General features: G+C 37.2%; 1 protein-coding gene across 2 annotated transcripts; it reads right to left on the reverse strand.

Moving 5' to 3' along the window:
- Positions 1-1,708: 1,708 nt before the first annotated feature.
- Positions 1,709-5,439, reverse strand: LOC18447667 (Leucine-rich repeat protein kinase family protein). 2 transcript variants are annotated; one of them, XM_088846067.1, is made up of 4 exons: positions 4,506-5,439; positions 3,963-4,223; positions 2,858-3,709; positions 1,709-2,432 (listed from the first exon to the last, which is right to left on the reverse strand). In XM_088846067.1, exons 1-4 carry the CDS (start codon positions 4,945-4,947, stop codon positions 1,954-1,956), a joined length of 2,034 nt encoding a protein of 677 aa, XP_088702193.1. In that variant the 5' UTR covers positions 4,948-5,439; the 3' UTR covers positions 1,709-1,953. The 2 variants fall into 2 exon arrangements, with proteins under 2 accessions (XP_088702193.1, XP_006857826.3); XM_006857764.4 differs by having other exon boundaries at positions 2,858-3,769.
- Between the last annotated feature and the right edge of the window lie 17,614 nt (positions 5,440-23,053).

Consider the following 23,053-nt stretch of genomic DNA (forward strand, 5'->3'; position numbering starts at 1 on the left):
CTAAGAACATTTTACATCAAAATTATATACCATGATAAAATTTGAAGATGCACCTTACCTATGTAGCTACGGATGCATCCGTATGCCAACTGCACCCTTATATCTAACCTAAAATTAAAAAATATCAAATCAATAAAGAGATAAAGTTATATAGGAGACGTTTTCTATGAAAAGTTTTTTTTCAAAGATAAAATATGGAATTATATTGATCCCATTTTTTGAAGATCTTTAAAAAAATTTGGAGTTGTTAATGGATTTCAAAATATCGAAGATTTTCTTAAAGATGGTACTTTAAGTTCTTAATAGACTTCAAAATATCAAAGATTTTCTGAAATATCGTATTTTAATCGAAGACTTGCTAACTATACTCCGTAGAATAAATGCAATGCATATGAGCGTTGTTCTTGTTTTATTTGTTTATTCATTGATATAGCTTGGTAATCAACTGAAAGAATCTTATTAGTAGGAAACTAGGAAATTAATTGTGCTTGTTAATTGTGCCAAATACCTTATTGAAAATATAAAATCAGTAGAATTGAAAACTGTGTATTTTGTCTGCCTCGATGCAAGATGAACTTCTTTATAGACCCCATTATTTATTGGCGAGACTATTTCAATTGCCAAATCTAATTTTTTAAAGAGAAAGTTATCTTCATAGAAATTTGAGAATTTAAAAACCCTAAAATATTAAATGCTCATCAATGTTTTAACATTCATGTAGTTTTGCAAGATAATTGAAATTCATAATGTGCTACTCTCATTTTCTTTGAAAATCCAAAAAACATTGTTTACAATGATTTTTAAAAATTTGAAAGGTAGGATCTGACCAATCCAGCTCCAGACCACTAATCCAAACTGATTTTCTAGCTGGACGATCAAGGTCACCAATCCGTTTTAGTCATTTATTTATTTTTAGACTACTATGTATTTAAGAACTGAAATTGTAATTTTTATTTTTCGTAGACAATCATGGTGATTATTAGGTAGGTCCCTAAATGTAATAAGACTATGAGTAAGTGTTCATTCATTATGGTCCAACATAAGCATAATATATGCGCCAAAAAAAGAGAGGGCATGGCATGGCATATCTCCTTTCCTTTGAAATGGTCTCCATGAAGCTTTATTTCAAATGGGCCACCACAAAGATTAATTATTTAATTCCACTCTTTCTGCAGCAGGAGCACGGATTCTAGTCTGACCATATAGCTGTAACACATGTGCACAAGCTGCCAATTTGGAACACAATCCTTCGATTCTAAACAACAGAAATGGATCCAAAATCTTAGGAATTGCACTCTACCCTCACCTCACCTCTTCAAATCTAACCAAAAATAATCCCCCCACACACATGAAGTGAAGTGGGAAGATATCTCTTTTTCAAATAAATCATTTGGCTTCAAATAATAAGAAAAAACAAACCACGCAGTTGAAAAAAAATTCACAGATGGTTCTGGTTCTAAGAACGTAGCAACGATTTCAATTATCCGATGTTCATGTCAGGTAAGCGATTCTGGTTCTGAGAACGCGGGGGTTGCTTCCATTTTTAGTTTCATTGTTAAATCTAACTCAATCTGGTTCTAGGGCATGGCAAAAGAGCTCCATCCAATGCAATAAACTGGAGAACAGCTGTGCCCTCTCCCCTTCCTGTGTCGGCCGACCCCTGCCCCTCCTCAGGGATGGAATCCTAATATTTATGAGAAAACAAACATTTTTGAGGATGGCTCCCATTCAAAATGAAAGGAGAAGACAAGAGATATTAAATACAAAAAAGCAGAGTGCAACAGTGGCATCAAATGTGGTTGTAGTTTGTGTCAGCTTAGCCTGCAAAAACTTCACCCTTCACTCCACTCCACTCCAACTCCAAATGAAGGGTTAAAACCAAAAGCAAGCTTTGTGAAGTATTAAGTACTTCACAGCACAGTCCCCTGCCTTGGACCACAAAGAAAGAGAGAGTTATAGTGTTAGATTTTGATGGGTGAGTTCTTGAACCACCATGCTCATGGTGGGCCTCTGGCTTGGGGCCTCGCTTGTACAGCGCAGAGCGATGCTGACCACGTGGGTGGCCTCCTCCTTGGAGTAATTCCCTTTGAGATTGGGATCCATGAGGTCACCCAAGTTACCGGATTCGGCCAGATGACACCCACCAAAACTGGTGGCCTTTCCAGCCAATACGTGCAGCACCAACACCCCGAATGCATAGACGTCGCTCTTGTCCGTGAAGCGGCCGACCGTGGTGTACTCTGGCGCGAGGTAGCCCATCGCGGCGCACCCCTTGAGAGTCGAGAACACCACGTCGTCTGCCAGCAGCTTGTGCTGCCCCGAATCGGAGAGGCGGGGATTGAAGTGGTGGTCTAGAAGCACCTTCTCCGCCGAGATGTTCTGATGAACTAGGGCCGGCTTGTTACTCATATCGCCATGCAAATACTCAATGCCTGCACCCATCACCACAAGTCCACATTTTTCAGATTCTTTGTCCAAACTCCAAAATAGAACACATTAAAGCCTAAACTGGTGCACCACCACCTATACTTACTAATCTGAGGGAAAAAGGAAGAAGCTAGAAAAAGGAATTTTGGCATACACACCACCTTGTAATTTCATAGCAACAGAGCAGATACTAAATTCCAATGATGCTATCTACTCATAGAATGCAGGCCCCATTTTTGCAAATTTACTAAAACAGCTGCATTTAGTTACAAACCATGAGCACATGCTCCCAAAATCCCAACTGAGTGATCCAAAAATTGAATGATAATGTAAGAAACTGAATTCATTCAATTTCAACAAACTGCCACTGAATTCTTGAGCGGCTATATTCAAGTGAATGCATGAATGAAGAGGAGAGAATCACACTGACCTTTTGCTATGCCATTGATGATCTTCACTCGGGTAGGCCAGTCTAGAACCCTTCTTCCACTAGTAGCACCCCCATCCAGGTACCGAGCCAGCGTCCCATTGGGCATGAAATCGTATACAAGGAAGCACTCCCCCCGCCCTTTCGAGCAGCAGAAGCCCCTCAACCCGACCAGGTTCTCATGGCGGAGGGAAGTCAGAATCTTGAGTCCCTTGAGAAACTCCACCTCCTCAGTTTTGCAGCTTGTCTTGTTGATGCTTTTCAAGGCGACCACCGACCCATCTCTAAGCATCCCCCTGTAAACAGCCGCAAAGCTGCTCTTCCCCAACAAATTCACATCGGAGAAGTACTGCGTCGCTGACTCCACCTCCTCCAGGTTGAACCTGAAGCTCTGCAGTCCCTCGAGGGAGCTCCCACCCTGCTCAGCCAAGGGATCCCAACCATTAGCATACTCAAGGCTTATGAGAGGGGAGGCGCTCTTCCTGTTGTTGGTTGTGGTGATACTGAAATCCTTGGCCACCTGGTCGGAGCTGAGCCTGCTGTCGGAAGGCTCAAAGGCACTCCCTATCTTCTGCTTCCTTCGGCGGTACCATGAAAAGAGCAAGAGGCCACCTAGAATCATTCCCGCCGTGACTGCAACCACAGCCATTACAATGGCAATCTCAGGGGACTTGGAAGACCGGGAGCTGCAATGACCACTGCCTTGTTCACATCCAGTGATGGTGGGGGTGGTCTGCACATTCACAGATTCGGGTTTGGTAGGCTGAACTCCATTGGGGGTGGAATCGGGGCCAAATGCGTCTGGCCTTATGGGTTGTAAATCAGAAGACTTGCAGCCCTGCAACCCCAAGAAATCTGCACCGCACAGAGCCGAGTTGTTCCCATACTGGAACCCATCATTCAACCTCTTGAAAGCTTCACAAAAGATTTAACAGAGTTAGAAATGCAATAGAAGACGCATTTGAAACAGGATTCTCCCTTAATTTGTTGTAGTGACAGAGTGACCCCGTCTACCGATCTACTGAGATTCAACACTACATTGCACTGATTTCCGGTAGTGCGGAAAACAAGAAAATAGAACGCCTCTCTCTCTCTCTCTCTCTCTTACCAGTGGGGACATTGCCGGAGAGAGTGTTGTTTCTGACATCGAGAACATTGAGCAGGGGAAGAGCAGTGAGCCTCCCAGGAATGGAGCCGAAGAGGAGATTGAAGCTCAAATCCAACCTGGTCAGCTGGCTTATCTCCCCAAGACTCGCCGGAATGGCACCTCTCAAATGGTTGTGCTGCAGAGCCAGAACGTTGAGCTTCTTCAGTGAGCCCAGCTCCTTTGGTATGCTGCCAGTCAGCTGGTTGCAGCAAAGCTCAAGTGCTAAGACAACAGAACACAAATCAATCAAGTTCTGCAGATCTGGAGAGAAAGAGATAAGACCAAACCTCAACAGGTTGGAGAGTTGTTATCAGAGTTAGAGAGAGATTAGTATTATGAAGAGAGAGATGACCAAACCTCAACCGGTTGGAGAGTTTTTATGAGAGATTAGTATTATGGGTTTTGTAGAGAGAGATAGAGGGGAGTTTTTGGGGATGATTTTGTGGTTGGCAGAAGTTAGAGATTGATTAGTATTATGGGTTTTCTAGAGAGAGAGAGGAGTACCTTGCAGATTGGGGAGGGAACCGAGGTCTGGAGGTATTGAGCCGGAGAGAGAATTGACATTGAGGTAGAGATCAGTGAGAAGGGTGAGGTTGGAGAGCTCCTTGGGTATGGGGCCTGTCAAGGAGTTGTAATGGAGGTAGAGGCCAGTCAGCGACTTCAACCCGGAGATGGCGGCAGGCACTGAACCAGAGAGACCCTTTCCTTGCAATGAAATATTCGCAACCTTTCCATTCTCGTTGCAGGCCACCCCCTGAAACTCACCGCTGCAGGGGTCGCCGCCCTTCGTCCAAGAGCCGAGAAGCCTGTTATCAGGGTCGAGGGCGCTCTTCATCGCCATCAGCGTCTCTGCTTCTTCGTTGCCATGAGTGAGAGAAAAGCGCAGAAGAAGAAGAAGAAGAAGAAACAGCAGCATCATCTCAGGGAGCACATGGAAACCCATCATCTCTCTCGCTTCTCTTGTTTCAATTGCAGATGCCCATGCTTTCTTGCTCTCTGGTTCTGGAAAAATGGGTTTTTTTGAGCTCCAATGCAGCGTACAGAAAGAGAGAGGGAACTAAACGTGCCACAGCAGAGCGTTTTGTTGTTTTACAAGGAATGGAGGAAAACAAATGACAAAAACCAGAGAGGAAGGGCGGATTCAAAATAAGTAAAAAACAAAGTGCCAAAAGAAGTCAGCTTTTTGCGCCCATCGAGAGGCACACCCATTGTGAGTGAACACAGGCATCCATCTTTTTTATTTTCAGAGATAACAGAGAGAGAGTACAACTATGCATATTATGAGAGAGAGAGAGAGAGAGAGAGAGAGAACTGGACTGGGTGGGAGTTGCAGAAGCAGGAACAGGCGGCTTGGCAGTCTGCTTTGGCTTTCACGCCAGGAGTCCGGGGCTCGAAAGAATGGAATCCGGTTCTCTCTCTCCTCCCCTTACCTCACTGTAAATCTCAACTTTTCTTATTGAATTGTTTTGTTTGTGTTAGAGAGAGAGATTGGGTCGGGTGTTTGTTCAAATTGTACAACTACTGTGAACTGCAACTACTTGTGGCATGTAGTTAGATGCTTCCCATGCATTCTTCTCACTCAACACGAAAAATACAGGGTATTGCTTCAAAGCCCAATGGACCTCGCCCTTCTTTCGTTAGACCCCGCCCCACCCTGACCGAGCCAAAGAGCCCTAGCCATGGCCCTGGCACTCGCCCTCCCCTAACCCTCTTAGCGCCATGTCGGGCTAGCAAAAATTTTAAAAAAATAAAATGAAAATTAAAGAAAAACAGGTCTGGCCCTTGGGATATTTTGTTGCCCAAGTTCTTATTTTATTTTTTTAAAGCGAGTCTAACTAGGGAATACTATTTGGGTTAGGGTCCACCATTTGCGTCTGGGTCCATGTGTGTGCACGCATTCATGAATGTTGTCAACGCATTTTGCTCCTTAGAAATTTCCAACGATTATTTAAAATAGTAAAAAATAATGCCGGTATTCATGAATGTTGTGTAATATTATAAGGATTACAAATAATATGGATATATGATGGTAAAAAAAAAAAAAAGATAAAAGAAAAAAAAGATTAAGACCATTTACCTTTGGATACAAGGCCGTCACAATTACTCACAATTATCTGATATGAAATTTGATAGCTTGGATGTGTTATCGATAAATTTTTAAAAAAAAATTGAATTTGGTCAATAGAATAATTACAGTCATCCAATTTCACATCCGATGATCAAGATTAATGTGACCACTTTGTACCAAAAGTAAATGGTCTCACTCTATGTTTTCCAAAAAAAAAAAAAAAAAAAGCTTATAATCATAACCACATAAATAGCAATTTCGGATAGACCTGACATCCGATCCAAAATTTGAACTCAAAAGATTGGGTCCAGCCAGCCCCAAAACCTCAACCCCAATAATGATTGGACCCGACCCGACCCGGAGCTCACCCTCTAGAAAGCCAAAAGCTCTCTCTCCGTGGCTAGGAGCGTTTACCTAAGCAAAGCAAAGCAAAGCAAAGCAAACCGCAGTCGACAGTTGCTAGCTGGCAACGGGAAGGGTAAGTCTGTAATTGTTGGAATATGAAAGGGTTAAATATGACTTTGTATTTGCTGGTTCAAGCTTCAAAATCTTAGTGACGTGTCGTGGACGAATGGGTACATGTTTTATTCAAAGCAAAATTGGAGTTGGAGTTGAAAATAAATTCAAATCGTGTTTTTAGTTTGGAGATGGGACAAGGACAAGGATAAGAAACGTGGAAGTCCACAACTCCACTCAGTAAATTAATGGAGAAATGGAAAACGAAAAACGATGAAAGTTTTCGACATTCCAAAGTCCGCATAGCAAGAGCAAGTGCAAGTGCAAGCTGCTTTGATTATTATTAATAATATATGAGGGAGAATATGAATCCACCCAACCAACAAACCATGTCCTCTCATAACACTCTTCTTTGAAGCTATGACTTCAAAATGGAAAATATTTTCATAGGGCCGCTTTCCTGTCCAAAAAAAAAAAACAAAGGCCTCACCTCAAAACTCATTCAAAAATGTACTTATGCCATTGAAATATCTTGAAATCGAAAAAAAAAAAATTAGGGAAACATCCGTTATAGTTATGTTATTAGCATAATACCAAATAGTTTATATTATTATTGCATGTCAGTTTTTTCACTTCATAACGAAATTTTTTTAAAAAAGATGTTTTTATCTTTTTTCGGTTTTTGAACAACATAAATTATTAGAATTTCGGTCTTTCAAAAACCAAATATTTTCGTGTGAAAAAAAAAGAAGCATTTTTCTTGATTTTTTAAGGTTCCAACAAATTTTTGTCCCCCGATGGAGTATCCTACAAACATTTATGTTCCTCGATACAGTATCCCACGAACTTGAAGATATTGGCTCTCAGTCTGCTCGTGATTGATACCTTTTTTACTCTTGGCTTATACTGTTGATTAATTTTATCACAAATAATAAAATATTTTATTTTGTTTTACTATTTATTGTGTATTGTTGAAGTGGAATTTTTTTTAGGTAACTATTGTTGACGTTGTTTATTTGTATTGCTATTTGTTGCTTATTTTTTTGGGGTAAATTTTGCAAGAATTAGCATTTCTCCAATCTCATTGCCCATTTGTCTTTTAGACCTCCTACCAACGTAGATGTGATTTTTTGGAATGCCATATTTAGCTCCAAACTGCTGGCACATACGATCCGGCATATATGGCTTGACAATATCGTCAAATATCATGGTCGTTATACACAATGAGGTTTTGAATGCCTATTGCCTATCATCTAAAATGACATCATTAAGCCTGAAATAGGGATTTCATATTCATATGATATGAAATCAATCAACAAACAACTGTAAATACTTAAAAATAATCAAAATCCTTCCATAATAAATCTTGTAATATCAAAGTTAATACTTACCTCATTAGGTTGGAGGTTATCGAATTCTTATCTAATGGGAGGCATTAGGTTATGTGGATTGTCATAATAATTTTTTGGTAGCTCCCATCTTTTTGCCCTAGGCATATTTGAAGATATACTATGTGGTATGGGCCTTATATGCATAATATGCTCATAAGACCAGCACTACATTATATTAAGATATGATAAGCAATAATTATTTTTGAAAAGTAGTCTAAACTATTACGCTTATGTAAGATACGAAAACATAATTTACCTGCATAAGAGTGGTTGAGCCACTAAAATGTCTTTGCTTGAAACTACAAGCATTTCCGAGGGAACAATATAGATATGCGAGGGCTGCAGCACCGCAAGCATACTTGTCAGCTTCCTCAATATCTTCAAAAAATTATAAATACCCCGTAGGCACTGTTGACTGCGATGGATATGAGAAAAATGGTGACGCTGATGAGGAATAGAAGGTACTCACGCATACACCTAAGAACTTGTACAAGGGTTCTATCAGGTGACAATTGATGAAAGTTGGCTTTCAACCATGAGTGCTTGATGATTTTGAAAACCCCAAATATCACTGAAACAAATTATCATACTTATAAAACTGTGAAATCCGTCAAATAAACCCTAAAGCGACCTCTTCTACTCAAGTGTGAAACCCTCAATCATTATCTTATACAATGTAAACTTCTAAAATCGAACAACAAATCATTATATACATACATTCACTATAGATTTGAAATCCGTCAAATAATTTCAAAATCCGTCAAATGCAATTAAAATTCATCAAAAACCTTATTTTCAAATGTAATCAAATCTATAGAATGGGTTTTCTTATGAGAGAGGTAAGAGAGAGAGAGAGAGAATAAATCATAGAGAAGAGAGAGTGGAGCGCCAAAGTGTTGAACGAGACAGACAGAAGCAGGGTTCGTAATGTTTAAACAAGCCAAACTGGTTTCGGTTTTTCAAGAACCGAAATTAGCTTATTTTCGGTTTTTGAAAAATCGAAATTCCAGCCATTTCGATTGTTCAAAAACTGAAAAGGGTAAAAATGTATTTTTTTAAAAAAATATCGTTATGAAGTGGAAAAATGCGAACATGTGAGTAATAACATAAACTATTTGGTATTTTGGTAATAATGAAAACTATAACATATATTTACGTAATTTTTCTAAAAAATTAAGATTTCGAGCCCTATAAACAATATAAATTGTAACATATTATTTAAACTGTTTATTTTACCTTAACGCTAAGTATTCATATATCTACAATATCTGCACTATTTTTTAGCTTCAAATTTAATAGTTTATGTTGAAAATTGATTTTAGAGTCATCATAAGATTTTCTTATACCCAAAATACTTTTCCAATGATTATTCGAGGTGAGGCTTTACTTTACTTTCATAAAATCTAGGGCTTATAAAAATTATATTCGTAGAAAATTCAAGTGCATTTCAAAAACTTGAGGTAGCCTGGGTTTGCAAGCACTGCAAGTAGGGTCGTATGAGTTGGGTCTATCAAGTAGGGTCGTATGAGTTGGGTCTATCAAAGGAAGTGAACTACGCTCGGTCAAGTTAAGGTTGGATCCGAGCCGAGTCTAGTTCCAACATAGTCAGTCACAATATTCATCAGTATCCATCATCATCCAACTCTTATCCCAATGATTAGGGGTTGACTACATGAATCACTTTCATCCATTCTTCTATTCTATGTGTCATAATATTCAAAAAATTTTATTTTGAAATTTAAACTTATCTCCACCCATCCGATGTTATATCCAACAGCCAAGAATAAATGTGATCTTCATATATATGTATAAAATTTTAGTGAGTCCTCCCACTAATCTATTAAATGAGTTTTCTCTCCAAAACCGTTGATAAGCATGAATCTAAAAGACTTAGGGATTGAAAGCATATTATGATGAGCATGAATATATACAAATAAAAATGGGTTTTTTTTGTATGATTCTAACACCATCAATTTTAGGTTTTCGTGGAGGGGCCATTTTTAAATGTATAGATGGATGTTTAATGCCGGCGGGGATGCTATTGTGGATTTGCATGAGGAGATGCAGGAAATGTTTTTCAAACATGTATAAAAAGATTGGATTGAATCCCACATTCCCGACCGAATCCAACTTGGTTTAGTCCAAGATGGATCCACACCTGACCCAATATCAGGTCCAAACTTTGGACCTAGACTCGACTCATTGGATTCAATGAATTTGGAGACAAACCCGAAACTTGGCAAAATGCCAACTCAACCCAATAAACTTTGGAATCGCTCAAGTCTTCTTTAGTTTGTAATTTTCTTTTTTTTATTTATCAAAATTTGCATCGTGTAACTCAAACTCACCCAACCTGGATAGGGTGATTCAAGATCGAACTTGTGTATGTCTGAAGTTATCTCAGCTATCCATCACCCTATACGGATGGAGTGATTCGGAATCAAACTTGTGCATGCCTGAAGTTATCTCATCTATCCATTCAAATTGGATGGCTGAAACAAGGATAACATTTGATTTATAACTTCATGGGGGGCGTACCACGCCAAAAAAAAAAAAATGATAACAAAAAGGAATAAAGAAGAAAAAGCAAAAAGTAAAAGGGGGTAAAAGGGTGCGTGTACTAGCAAAAGTTAGAGATGAGAGAGAGCCAAAAGTGCTGGGGCTGCTGGACTGTTCTTTTAATGTATAAAATTAAATAAGAATGGGCTTCATTGAAATGTGATGACTATTCTCATCCAAAATGATTGAGAGAAGGAAAGATAAGATAGTGGTCCAAAAGGAAGTTAGGGGGGATGCCATTTATAGAATATTTTACACTTGCTCCATGAATTCAACCATGCAAGGAAGATGATTTCACATGATTGGCCTCCTTAGGACTGATTCGAATTTGAATTTGCATTTCATTTCCTAGTTGATTTAGATAATTAGGGCATGTGAACATCAATCTATTTGCTGAAAATAAATTTGGTTTTCAAAATTCGAAGTCCATGGCACGTGAAAAGTAGCTGTGGAACTCCGAGCAACGTACGACTCACATCCCAACAAGGGCTTATGTGGAAAACAAGGAATTACCAAATGTGCCCATAGAAGCAAGCTTTTTGGATGCCATATATGCCCGTGAGACCAAGTTTTATGCCCGAATCCACCGATATAATTTCATAATGCGGAAAACACAATCATCTAATCTCATTAATTGACGATAAGTTGACAATAACGTCACACATTAGTTACAATTTGATGAAATAATTAGTTCACTGTTGATTGACCCATTAGTTACAACTTGATGAAAATAATTAATTCACAACATTACTGTTGACTGACCCTCAACACTCCCATCAAGATTGGACCGTTATGGTTCTCCAAAAGCATGAAATATATGCGTGTGGGGATATTGGTGGTACCTTGTAAATCTTCATCAAATGATTCTTCAAACAAATTATGTACATGTGAATGTGGAGACTATTGTTACCCCCAAATTCCATATGGGTCCTCACGCTGCATGTCAACATATCTAGGATTTTTTCAAAAACTAAATATTGTCCATGTAGTTGAGACCTATTTACCCCCGATTTCTGCCCTCACATGCCGTGGGCTATGGAAATAACAGGAGAGAGTGCTACAATGTATCATTAAGTCATTTCTAATGAAATAAGTTTGATGTGAAAGTAAGTGATTTTCACTAGGAATTATTATGGGAAGTTTTTGAGTATTAATATGGATTCATCATCATCGGCAAAACATTTTCCTAACTAATCGGGTATTGCTAAGGGTTACCTTAGAGGATTCCCATAGGTGATTCAGAGTTTGGTGTATGGTCTAGGAAGAAAAAATTGCCTAAACCCCTAAATACTGAGTCAAATCTCACGTGTCTACAATAACTTTTGTATCGAAAACCTCCACCTTTTAACTAACGTGTATATGGACAAATAAGGGAAGCCTTGTTATACAGCAATACATTTTTAAAAATAATAAATTAATAAAAATATGGACATAAATAAAAAAGTAATGTATTGCTTTTTTAAACCAAAGAACTAAATAGCTTCGACACGAGTTGGACACCAAGACACATATCAAGATCCATATATCAACATGGATAGAAACACGTAAAGAGTTTCAGATTCGAAGATTTGTTTTTTCTTTTCTTTTCTTCTAAGAAAAGTTTATATAAAGTTGCAACGTTACGCTATTTGAGTGAAGCTCACTTAAAAAATCCTCTTGGAGAGTGTTTTGAGGTGGGAGAACCTTCCAATCCATCATCTCGACCACAAGATGTCTGGATATGAAAAAAAAAAAAGAATTTCCAGGTCCTAAAGTAGTGCGTCTTATAACGAATTATCTAGACCGTCTATATTCAATATATTCAAGTGTTTAAAGATCTGCTTGACCCTCTCCATTTTAAAAAAATTAAATTCAATAACCAAGTATAAAACAGATTTTCAATGAATCATAAGGTTTTCGATATAAAAAACTACATTTCCAAACAAATTTTAGAAGTGCACCTTACTTCAACTTATAATTAAAGCACTTAATGCAAACCTCAACTTTTTTGGGGGGATAAACATTTCAAAGTTAATATACCCTAGGTATTCTCAGCAACACAATACCGTATCCTAATCTCATGCGCTTTGATACGTGCAAACGCACAAGTGTCAATGAACGATGATGCTTCCATCACCTATTTGAGGCATTTTCCAGCCCTTTGATATGTGCCAACGCTCAAGTGTAATTGAACGATGATGCTTCCATCACCTTTTTGAGGTATTTTCCAAGATGTAGAGGGGTCTTGCTCCAGCAACGAAATCAAATCCATCAAAACACTGGAATACCTTGGGACAAATTTTTGTGTCCAATTTTTTTTTATTTTTGACAAAAGGTTATATAGGAATGGAACTTAGAGAGGCAATGCTATAAAAACCCAGCTGCTATCGTCTTGCCTCAAGCCCGATTCCTATTTTTGTGTCCAAATTATGGCTCAACATATTGCCAATATCTCATCCCTCTCAAAGGTGCCCCATGTGCATATTGCTTTTCTTATTGTTGAATTGTGGGGCCTATGGCCCCAACTATTCAAATTTCAATCATTTACTTTCTAAAAATTTTCACCCATTCAATATCTTGTTGCTAGAGTAGGAAGACTGCAATATAACTCTTCTAGTAGTAATGTGAATTTCTATTTTATGTATATAGGCTCAATTTTGTGCATGTGATAATTGATACTTACATATCACTTTCATACTTAATTAATGAAACGGCTTTGTTAGTATTCGATGGAAAATTTTGACCTCCCCCATAAACAAAAACACAAACTTCAAACCCTAAAGAAGGATTTGAAGGCTACGAGACTTCAAATCCGACTAAACAAGAATTATACTTCCATAAAAATTCAAACCCGACTAAACAAGAATTATACTTCCATAAAAATTCAAGGCTACGAGGACAACCCCATTCAAAACCACAGAGCCTAATAGGCGCAATGGTTTCAAGATTCCAGCACCATGGGCTTTATATAATGATGCAGACATGTTGCTTTTTGTGCAGGAAGTGCATCCAGCTAACCAAGCTTTATTATGAGTGAGTACGTCTTTCTGTCTTTCGAATAGATTAGATCCCAAAAGCCCACTTTTCCTACCATAAACATACTTTTCAGGAAACCATCAAATGATTCCTTTACTTTGCCTTTTCCCAAAGCACAAGCCCCCACCATGTTCTCCTGGTATAGAAAGGCGGATAAAATAGTCCCTCATAGGGAGAGTATAATCACACCCAATAATTTTGATATCAAAATAATCAGCAGCCAAGTTAACCAACAAGAAAAGACAATATATTAGCTCCTCCAAGAAGGATTCATAGAGTTGGACTAAGCTTGTTATAGTGCTTTCCGCGCTATCAAACGCCCCCTTCGGAGAAACAATTTATCCATCCCACGGAAAGTTGCACAATCTAACAAATCTCAGCAGTCATAGATTGCTCAGTCTCACAGCAGTTTTGCTTCAGTAGTCGGACTGCCATTTTTGGTTCTCGTATATTTTTGAGAGAGGAATGACATAGTCCAATGCGAACAATCAAAACAAATTAAAATAAGAAAACAAATCAAGTTACAATTGTCTATGGCTGCCAGTCCAGTGTCAAGGTCATCACTAGGAAGAAATTGCAGGTTGTCTTTAAGAAGCACTATTAAGTGTTTGGATGACAACACCACAGTTCCAACGTGGAATGGTGGTTAGGGTGAATAGGGCAATGGGCAACAGAAAAGCTAAAATACACAAAACAATCATAAAAGAGCGTCACTTTGCCAACTAAAATAAACAATCTATCAAGTCCATGGCAATACTCTGTAACGTTCAATAAAGAGTAAGTTTTGACTCTCTAAAAATGGGTCCATGATGAACGTTGAACACTATTCTTATGGTCTAAACATTAACTGTTTCTCCACCACCACTTTTTCTGATCTAGAACAATTTACAGATTGAATGTTTAGATTTTCTACTAATTAGATAAATGTAACCAAATGGAACACAAAAAGCCAGATAGGCCTCTTCCTAGTTAAGAAGGTAGATCAACCATCAGGTAAAGACTGCGAGGTTATCCCAGGAGAGAGTTTGACTGCCCAACATAGGCTCGTGGTCATGGATGTCTGCATAAAGACATGGAGGAGAAGGGGCGAAAGTAATCGGCGTCCAAGAACTGTTGTGGAATTTAAAAAATGCGGAAATAGACTTATTTAATGATAAATTAGTTGAAGAAAGGAAAATGAAACTCTGAACATGATGTTAACGTAATATGGAATGAGGAGACTGAATGTATCAAAAAAGTGGCAAAAGAAGTTTTAGGAGAATCTAGAGGGAAAAGAAACTTCGATAAGGAAACTTGATGGTAGAATGATGAAGTTCAAAAGGCCATTAGCAAAAAACTATCATGTTATAAAACGCGGCAGTGCAATAGAAACGATCAAAACTTAGAAGAATATAAAAATACTAAGAAAGATGCTAAACAAATAGTAAGTAAAGCTAAACTTAAGGCATATGATAATCTATAAAATAAATTAAGAACAAGAGAAGGTGAAATAGATATCTTCAAATTCGCAAAAATAAGAGGGAAAAATTGACAGGCATCTAAACTATATTAAATGCATTAAAAATGAGGATCAAAGGGTATTTGTGATGGATAATGAGGTCCACAAAAGGTGGAGAATCTATTTTCAAAAACTATTAAATGGCGAACACAATGAGAACATAGTAGTAGAAGGGGCTGTTGGTACAAGTGACGGCGACGGTTATAGATACATTCGTAAGATTAGGATCTCGAAAGTGAAAGAAGCTTTGAAAAGGATGAACATAGTAAAGGCTTTAGGACCAGATGATATCCCGATTGAAGTTTGGAAGTGCATGGAGGAAATTGGTATTGACTGGCCAATGAAGCTGATCAACAAGGTGTTGAGAACAAAGAAAATGCCAGACGACTAGAGGAAAAGTATTGTGGTACCTATTTACAAGAACAAATGAGACATACAGAATTGCGCAAACTATCGAGGGATCAATCTCATGAGCCATACTATGAAGCTTTGGGATAGAGCCATTGAACAACGATTAAGGCATGAAATGAGTGTATCTGAAAACCAATATGGTTTTATGCTAGGAAGGTCAACAATTGAGGTTATTTTTCTACTTAGACAATTGATTGAGAAGTTTTGAGTGAAAGGAAAAGACATCCACATGGTCTTTATTAATCTAGCAAAAGCTTATCATAGAGTACCTTGAGATTTGATTTAGTGGTGTTAAAAAAGAAAAGCGTCTCTAGATACTACATCAACTTGGTAAGAGATATGTACGATGGAGTGCTAACTAGTGTACGAACAACTAGTGGATAGACGAATGAGTTTTCAGTTACAATAGGAGTTTTCAGTTACAATAGGTCTACATCAAGGGTCAATATTGAGCATGTACCTTTTTGTCTTAGTTATGGACAACTTAACTAGGCACCTACAGGATGAAGTATCGTGGTGCATGTTGTTCGCAGATGATAGTTTTGATTGATGAGACCCGAAATGGCATCAACACAAAGTTAGAACTTTTTGAGGATGCTCTAGAATCCAAAGGTTTTAAAATTAATGGGAATAAGACAGAATATATGGAGTGTAAGTTTAGTGATAATAGGAGTAGAGACGAGGAAGTAGTTAAAATTGACGCTTAGGAAGTACAAAAAAGACCGCACTTTCGATATCTTGGATCGATAATCCAAGAAAATGGAGAGATCGAGGAAGATTTCGCACACAGAATTAGAGCTGGATGGGATGGGCGAAGTGGAGATGTGCAATTGGAATTTCATGTGATCGCCGCATACTAGTAAGACTGAAGGGCAAGTTCTATAGGACAACGATGAGACGAGCTTTGTTCTAGGGGGTAGAATGGTAGGCAGACAAAAAACAATATACCCATAAAATCAGTGTAGCGGAGATGATGATGTTGAGATGGATGAGTGGCAAGACAAGAAGGAATAGAATTCGAAATGAATCTATTCAAGAGAATTTGGCATGGCAACAATAGGCGACAAAATGAGAGAGAGTAGACTTGGTGGGCTGGCCATCTGTAGCGCCGACCAAGTATAGCACCTATTAGGAGGTGTGAGTTAGTTCAAGTGGAAGGACTGAAAAGGGCAAGGGGTAAGCCCAAAAGGACATGGATAGAAATAATCCGAAAAGATATGGGGACTTATGGCCTCACTGACAATATGGCTTTTAATAGAGCATAATGAAGAACCAGGATTCATGTGGCCATCGCCAATTAATTGGGATAGCTTTTAATAGAGCAGAATGGAGAACCAGGATTCATGTAACCAACCCCAATTAATTGAGAAAAGGCTAAAATGATGATGATGATGAGATAAATATAACCAAATCTTGAATACTCATCAATTAATGAAATAAAATATTTCATACCCCTATGTATTTTTACCTTAAGTGGCCCACAAGCATTAAAATGAACAATGGATAATAATTCACAAGATCTAGCCGTCTTACCACAACGTTTTTTATTCATTACTGCATAAACATAGTTCACAATTTTGAAATTTAAACTTGTCATTTTTGGAGTCAAGTCATCATTAACAAGTTTAAAAATTCTATTTTTATTAATGTGTCCCAAATACATCATTATCTTCATCATCATCCAAGCTTTATCCCAACTATTTGGGGTCGGCTACAAAAATCCTCTTCTGCCATTCTGCTCTACCAAAGGCCATACCCTCAATAAAATCATAAGTCACCATATCGTTTCTCACTACTTTAATTCATGCCCTTTTGGGCTTTCCCCTTGCCCTTTTACAGCCATCCACAAATGCATATGCCATGAAAAAATAGGTCCATCATCATATACATTGAAATAAGCTGAAGATGATGAATTTTCATTTTAATTTTACATATTCCTTCAGACTTCCCCCCATACAATGACTTTTCTATGAATCCAATTGTGACCTTCCCATCCTTGAAACGAATTTCATAGTCCTTATCATCAATCCTCCTAACTGAAATCAGGTTATAACGCATAAACGGAGTACAAAAAGTATTTAAAAGGAGCAAGAAATTTCCATTTGCGAGGGCTAATTTATACGTCCCAATACCCAGTACATCAGACTGAGAATCATTGCCCATATCTGTCACATGTTCTCTGGTATTAAGCTCCTTAAAATCCACAAAGCCCTCTCGAGACCCAGATATGTGTTTACTGACCCAGTCCACCCACCAATCATCAATGGATCCATTAGAGCTCAAGCAATCAACCATTACACACAAGTAGTCACGACCATGGTTGGGAGTTTTGGGTGTCCCATTTTTTAGGCACTGAGGATTTGAAGTGTCACAAAGCATGAGTTTCTTGTTTTTGTTTTTAAAGTTCCACCTTTATTATTGTTCCATGGTTTGCAAGGTAATTCTTTTATTAGAGGACTCTTCACAATGAAGGTTTTGAGTTTGGACAATACGAAGTGCATCAACCTCCTTAAAGATATACAATCCTCTTCAGACTTCAACTCACTAGCTAAGTAAGTATTAGATCCTTGCAGTTTAAAGATAATGCAGTCACAACAGATTCCCAAGAACTAGGCAAACTATTAAGTATTGTTAGACTTCTTGTTGATTAGTCAAAGAATAGCCAGCATTAATAAGTTGTTTATCCAACAAAATCATTATTCTAACATGTTCGATAACATAATCATTTTCCTTGTTTTTGGAAGAATAATATTCTTGAGTCAATACCCTCAAATTGCTCAATAAGGTTAGCACAAATTGTATATCATTGGCATTTTTAAATTCATTGAAACTCAACAATAATTCATCATCCATATTTCTCAACATTATATTCTTACACTTCTTATTTTCCTTTTCGCAATTATAATATGCCAATTTTTCTACCTTACTGTTGCCATCATAGGGTTTTATAGGAACTTCTTTTATAATGATATGCTCTAAATTGTCATGCTCTAAAAATTAAATCCAATCTTCTTTCCCATACATTATGGTTCCCACTCATTAAGACTTTCTATCTTCAATTCTAATTTTTTATCTATGAAGGGAAAAAAATCAGACCAAGTAAAACAAATCAAATTTCGGTTTCGATCTCATCACGTGATATTTTGGACTACATGTATAAGAAAAAAAAAGCTCCAAAAAAAAGTCACCACGTGAAATTTGCTCTAACTTCTTTTATTCAAAAAAAAACTCATGCTCTAAAATTAAACCCAATCTTCTTTCACATACATTATAGTTCTGCTCATTAAGACTTTCTACCTTCAATTCTAATTTTTGATCTATGAAGGAAAAAAAATCAGACCAAGTAAAACAAATCAAATTTTGGTTTTGATCTCATCACATGATATTTTTTATTTTATATATATATATATATATATATATATATATATAAAGCGCATGAAATTTGGTACAGTTGGTGTCATAAGAAGACTCACCGCAGATCCATTCGAGCAAACAATTTGCCCGCTCCTCTCAACATGTAATTCCAAAAGGTGTGCAAACAAGAAACAAGTACTAGGGTTTTCATCAGTGAGTTTCCCTCTCTAGATTTTGTGGGAAAAAATAAATAACACAAAAAAAAAAAAATCAATAAAATTAAAATTAGATTCTTGAGGATAGCAGGGAAGAGCATTGTATTTTATCTAAAAAATGGAAAAAAATTATGAGTATCTCATGAGTTTAGTTCCTACAGTCGAACATGTTAGAAAAATGATTTTGTTAGGTAAGCAACTCATTACCGTTGGTTCATGATTTGACTGATCAACAACAAGTCTTAACAATACCCATAGCTTTCCCAATTCATGGGAATCTGTTGTGACTATACTACCTTTAACCTCAAAGGCTCTAACACTTCAAAACCTAACTAGTGAGTTGAAGTCTAAAGGAGATCGTAGATCTTCAAGACCGGTTGAGCAGTTCGTATTGTCCAAACTCAAAATTCTCATAGTGGAGAGTTCTCTAATACGAAAAAAAAAATTACAAACCATGGAACCATAATAGGAGACAAAACTTTGAAACCAAAAATAAGGAACCTGAAATAAAAATACGAAACCCATGCATAATGGACCCAAGGGCACATGTTTCACATGTGGGAAGGTGGGACACTTCAAATCCCAGTGCCTAAACAGAGGGGCACCCAAAACTCCCAACCATGATAGCGACTACTTATGTATAATAATTTATTTGCTTGAACGCCAATGGATATATTGATGATTGGTGGGTGGACTCTAAGGTCACTAAACACATATCTAGGTCTAGAGAGGGCTTTATGGATTTTAAGGAGCTTAAAGCTAGACAACATGTCATCTAAGCATCATACAATCTAGTGACAACTTGTTAATCATATGTTGTGAGCTAAATTTTTCATTGGTCTACTAAGGACTCACATAATAGGATGTCATCTAAGCATTCCTACAATACAGTAAAGATATATAGAAATTAAATAAACTTTGTATATCAATAACATAGAAAAGCAATTTTTACAAGGAATGTCATCCAAACACACCAATGAGTTTTCCCTCTCGTGACCCTCGGTTTTCCATCCAATGCTATATCTTATTAAATCTCCAAAAATGGATCCAAGTATATAGCATTGCCTTATATTAACCACATGGGATTTCACTTATACTACAATGTCGTTTATACTATTATTGGAAATTCCTAAGAGAAAGAGCCTGATAGGCCACATTTTCCAACAGCACAAGGATACTATAACGGCCACCTAAGGAAGCTTCTCTCTAGATAATGTCCTTAATGGACAACACGACATAGATCCCTTTACAGTCATATACTGATCCTGGACTAAGAAACTATAGGGGGAAAAGGTCAGAAGTGGCAGGTGCATCAGCTCCCAAGCAAGTGATGATTTTAAGTATGAAAAAAATAAGAATGTAAAGAATAAAATAAATTTGTAATTTATTTGATAATCGGGGTTTTAATTTTCAGTGTTAGTCTAATTGCCCTCTAATATGTAGCCTATCTCAGTCATTAATGAAGTAACAAAGATATTATTCGTTACACGTTGTGTACATAAGCAAGCAAATGACACGATGCACTCATCAAATTGAAGAACAAAAAATGAATGAACCAAGCAAAATAGGAAATTTAGAATAGGAACTAGCGAGCGTTTAAGCATTCTCTATGACACGCTTCACCAAAGTCTACAATTCATATCAACACAAGGGCACAGGTATAGCAAATAGCAATCAACATGTAAAACTGAAAGTCGAAAAGAACATAAACACATAAAGACATAAAAAACCAAAAAATTAACTACACCAAATCTAACTTCAGATCCAGTCTGACCACATTACCTTCCCTATCTCCATCATCAGTGTCAGTTCCCCTCATCCAAATGTATTTCACCGTCCTCAATTCCTAAACCCTAAACCACCCTTGAGAGCTTCTCAACAAACCGGTGAAATATACAATTTAGAAAAAATAATTAAAAAAATGATTTCACAAATCCAATTAATCCATTAGAACCAAAGAAAAAGGTCCAAATTGTTTTCTTTTCTTTTTTTTTGTTTTTTATTTTTTTGGGTGGTGGGTGATGTTTGACAAAATCCTCTCGCATAGGTCAAGTTACCAAGGGCCAACCCGCCTAGATGCAACCAATTGACGGACCAGGGCAACCGCATAATGGCCATTACAATTATAGAATCTAACAACTATTGGTAACCAGTGATTGGAGAACGGCATAAATAGTCTCCACATTCTTGCGTTATTTCATTAAAACACCCACTAAAAGAGGAAGAATTAAAAACAAAGAAAAAGAAAATCCAAAGAAACAATGAAGCTCAAGAGCCAAAGTGGTCATGAGCCATAACATACAAAGCATCCTATAACTACCCATGCTAAACACAACTCAGAAGACAATTATTATTTAAAAAAGAAAGGAAGAAATTAAAGTTCAAGAATCCAAAGAGGTCGTGGTCCATAACATCCTACAACTATGCACGACGAGAGAATGGCATACACAATATAATGCTATTTCATCGAGACCATCAAAATAGAAAGGAATATTCATTTTGAGAACAAGTTAAAGTTCAAGCACTGAGAAAAGTATGCTTCATCAGCCAAAATATGTACAGCATCCTACACGAGTATAAAATGCGATTTGTTTATTTAAATTCAAAGGAGTGTGTGAGGATCAGAGCTCTTAGCTTGGTAGTTAGGGTATAGGGGGGCTGCAGCACAGCACAAAAGGTTCAAATCCCAATAGTACCCTACTCAAAAGAGTGTGGTCTTCACTGAATATGTACCAAATGACTTACATTCTGTTATGACTTTAAATGTAATGAAGGGGAGGTTGATAGGTCTGAAATTCTCCTACCAGTTCAAAGACTGGAATTTCTCAAAGTGATGAAATTGGAGTTCATGCTTCCATATTTGTTATTCGTAAAGAAACCTTTGACGGTCAAGTAAGGAAAGAACCCTTAGTAATAAGAAGATAAAGGATTACATCAAATTAGTGTTACATGGGTACCTCACTTTCTTTATTGCATCAACTCTTCGACAATGTTGACACTGATAGACACGCCCCCAGCACTTTGATCATATGTGTCGAGTGATTTGAATACTTTGTAGTATGTGTGGACACTTCTTATCAAAGTGTCACCTTCATAGACATGCAGTACCCCACATTTGGACATTAAAAAATGCATCGAAGAAGTTGAGTGCTCCAATGAACTAGAAACCACAACCTCTTTGTTTAAGTAAAGTCCCCTCTACCACATAGGCCATGTATCTTTAATGATTGATAAATTGGAAATGTAAATATAAGTACTTGTACCTTGAAAATTAATGGTACCTCATAAACTAATACACATCACCACATGATGCCCAAGAGTGTGCCCTATTGGTCGCTACATCATGACCACTCTCTCCTTCACTTTAAGTGAAAGCAACTTTTCCACCTTGGCCAGCAGTGTGACACAGACAAGTACATGTCAGGAGTGTCTAACATGGGAGGCCAAAAATCCAATACTTCCCCAAACGTCTATATAATACTAATTTGTGAAATTATTAATTTTACATACATAAATAAAAATAGAAAAACTATAAAAATCAAAGAAAATCAAAAAATTAGGGAGTGAAATAATGTTATAATAAATATACTTACATCGTATAACAATTTTTTTTAATATTCTTATTTAGTTTATTTTCTTATATTTAATTTCACATTTATATATCATAAAAGAACACAGATGACCTGTGTAGCACAATGGACTTCACTCAAATAAAAAGGTCGTGGGTTCAATGTGACACATGCCTTCTCAGGCCCAACTCTTTTATATACAAAACAGGATCCAGCATGTATATGAACATGGCACTTCTATAAGAAGTGTCTACACATACTGCAAAGTATTCAAATCATGTGATACGCATGGTCAAAGTGTCAGAGATGTGCCTACAAGTTCAACATATCTAAGTGTCGACGCAATAAGAAAAGTGAAGTACCAATGTAACACTGGCCATGTGACAATAATGTTTGAAATTTGTAATTATTTTGAAATATAGGGACTGTATACTATTAAGAATGTTTACTTTGGTACAAGAAGATCAAAATAACTCTTAGCCATCATATGTGAAATCAAGCAACGAGAAGTACCAA

The sequence above is a fragment of the Amborella trichopoda genome, chromosome 9, assembly GCF_054954075.1.
Source record: "Amborella trichopoda isolate Santa Cruz 75 chromosome 9, AtrichopodaSantaCruz75HAP2 v2.0, whole genome shotgun sequence".
Classification (NCBI taxonomy): Eukaryota; Viridiplantae; Streptophyta; class Magnoliopsida; order Amborellales; family Amborellaceae; genus Amborella; species Amborella trichopoda.